General features: G+C 58.8%; 1 protein-coding gene across 1 annotated transcript in view; it reads right to left on the reverse strand.

The window, feature by feature from the left end:
* ANKS1A (ankyrin repeat and sterile alpha motif domain containing 1A) overlaps positions 1-1,261 on the reverse strand; it is a 56,567-nt gene that overhangs the window by 5,617 nt on the left and 49,689 nt on the right. The window contains 1 exon segment of the mRNA XM_017727206.1: positions 1,208-1,261. This exon segment is cut by the window's right edge and continues 27 nt beyond it. Coding sequence (XP_017582695.1) covers positions 1,208-1,261 — 54 coding nt within the window.

Consider the following 1,261-nt stretch of genomic DNA (forward strand, 5'->3'; position numbering starts at 1 on the left):
CCCACGCAGCGTGCGCGGGAGCCCGGCAGCTGCAGCGCCAGGAAATGCTGCAAATGGCCCATTCTCCCACCCAGCCTCCCCGGGCAGCATCTCAATCAGCTGAGCCGCACCAAAGCAGCCCTCTCCCCGCCTCAGCCCCCCTGCCTTCGGTATCATCTGGCCCACGGTGCAGATCCTTGGCTGCTGCTCCCTCCCAGGCTCCTGCTGCCCAACGCAGGGGTTGAGCAGTGGGTGAAGATGCAGAGTCTGTACTGGGCACCCTCCCAGTGCAGCACCAGTGTGAATTCTCTCTGTTCTCACTCTTGAACCCAGTTCCTAAAAATTCCCACGTCAGCAAGCAGGACACAGCAGCCCAACTCACTTCAGCTAAGGCTGTTTGGGTTGGAAAGCCTGGGGAATCCAAGGCAAGCGGACAGAGCTCTGCAGCAGGGCAAGGACCAGATGTTTAGGATGAGTAAACTCCAATCACTTCAATTCCTGCTCCAGGAAGCTGATTAGCAATCTCTGGGAGGAGGCAGCACGACATGCTGCCCCATTCCTGAGCTCACAGGGTTGCTCTGAGCCCAGCAGCTTTTGCCAAACTCAGCTCTTAAAAGCCAGTTTTCAGGAAGAACGGGGAATGTGATGCTTCCCTCCCAGCCAAGCCCTGTAACAAGGACCTGACATCCAAATGCTGCCACTCCTGCAGCAAAAATCAACATCCACACATCTTGTCGAGTGCTATTTGGCAGCGAGAGCGGGAGCTCTCAGCAGCCCAGCCGGGCCAGGGAGAGGGCTCCAGATCCCAAGGGTGCAATCAAACACCAAGTCCCAGCTGCAGCCCTTCTCCAGCTGGGCTGGGTCACTCCTGCCTGCTGAAAGCTCCCACATCTCTGACCAGGAAACAAGGGCAACAAAGTGGGCTCAGAGCTCCCCTCCGTGCAGGGCAGAGGTGGGAGTGGAACCCTGCACCTCTTCAGTGCAGGCACCTGATCCCAAGGGGCAGCCTGGCCTTTGCCATGGGGTCGGCATCCAGAGGCTGACCTGCAAGGGCTGGAATTACCTTGCCCCACTCACTGCAATCACAAGGTTGCCCCTGCACAGGTATTTGCTGCCTGGGTGTCTGGGGAGGATGAGGTGAGCAGCTGAACGGACAGCACTGGCCATGGCAAGATTTCTCCCAGCACTGACACACGAGCCAGGCAGGGCACCATGAGCAGGGACTCACTCTCAGCTGCGAGAACCGTGGTGGCTTGGCTGGTGGCTCCTCATAGGGTCTGTC

Source organism: Corvus brachyrhynchos, unplaced genomic scaffold, assembly GCF_000691975.1.
Source record: "Corvus brachyrhynchos isolate BGI_N302 unplaced genomic scaffold, ASM69197v1 scaffold72, whole genome shotgun sequence".
NCBI classification, from domain to species: Eukaryota; Metazoa; Chordata; class Aves; order Passeriformes; family Corvidae; genus Corvus; species Corvus brachyrhynchos.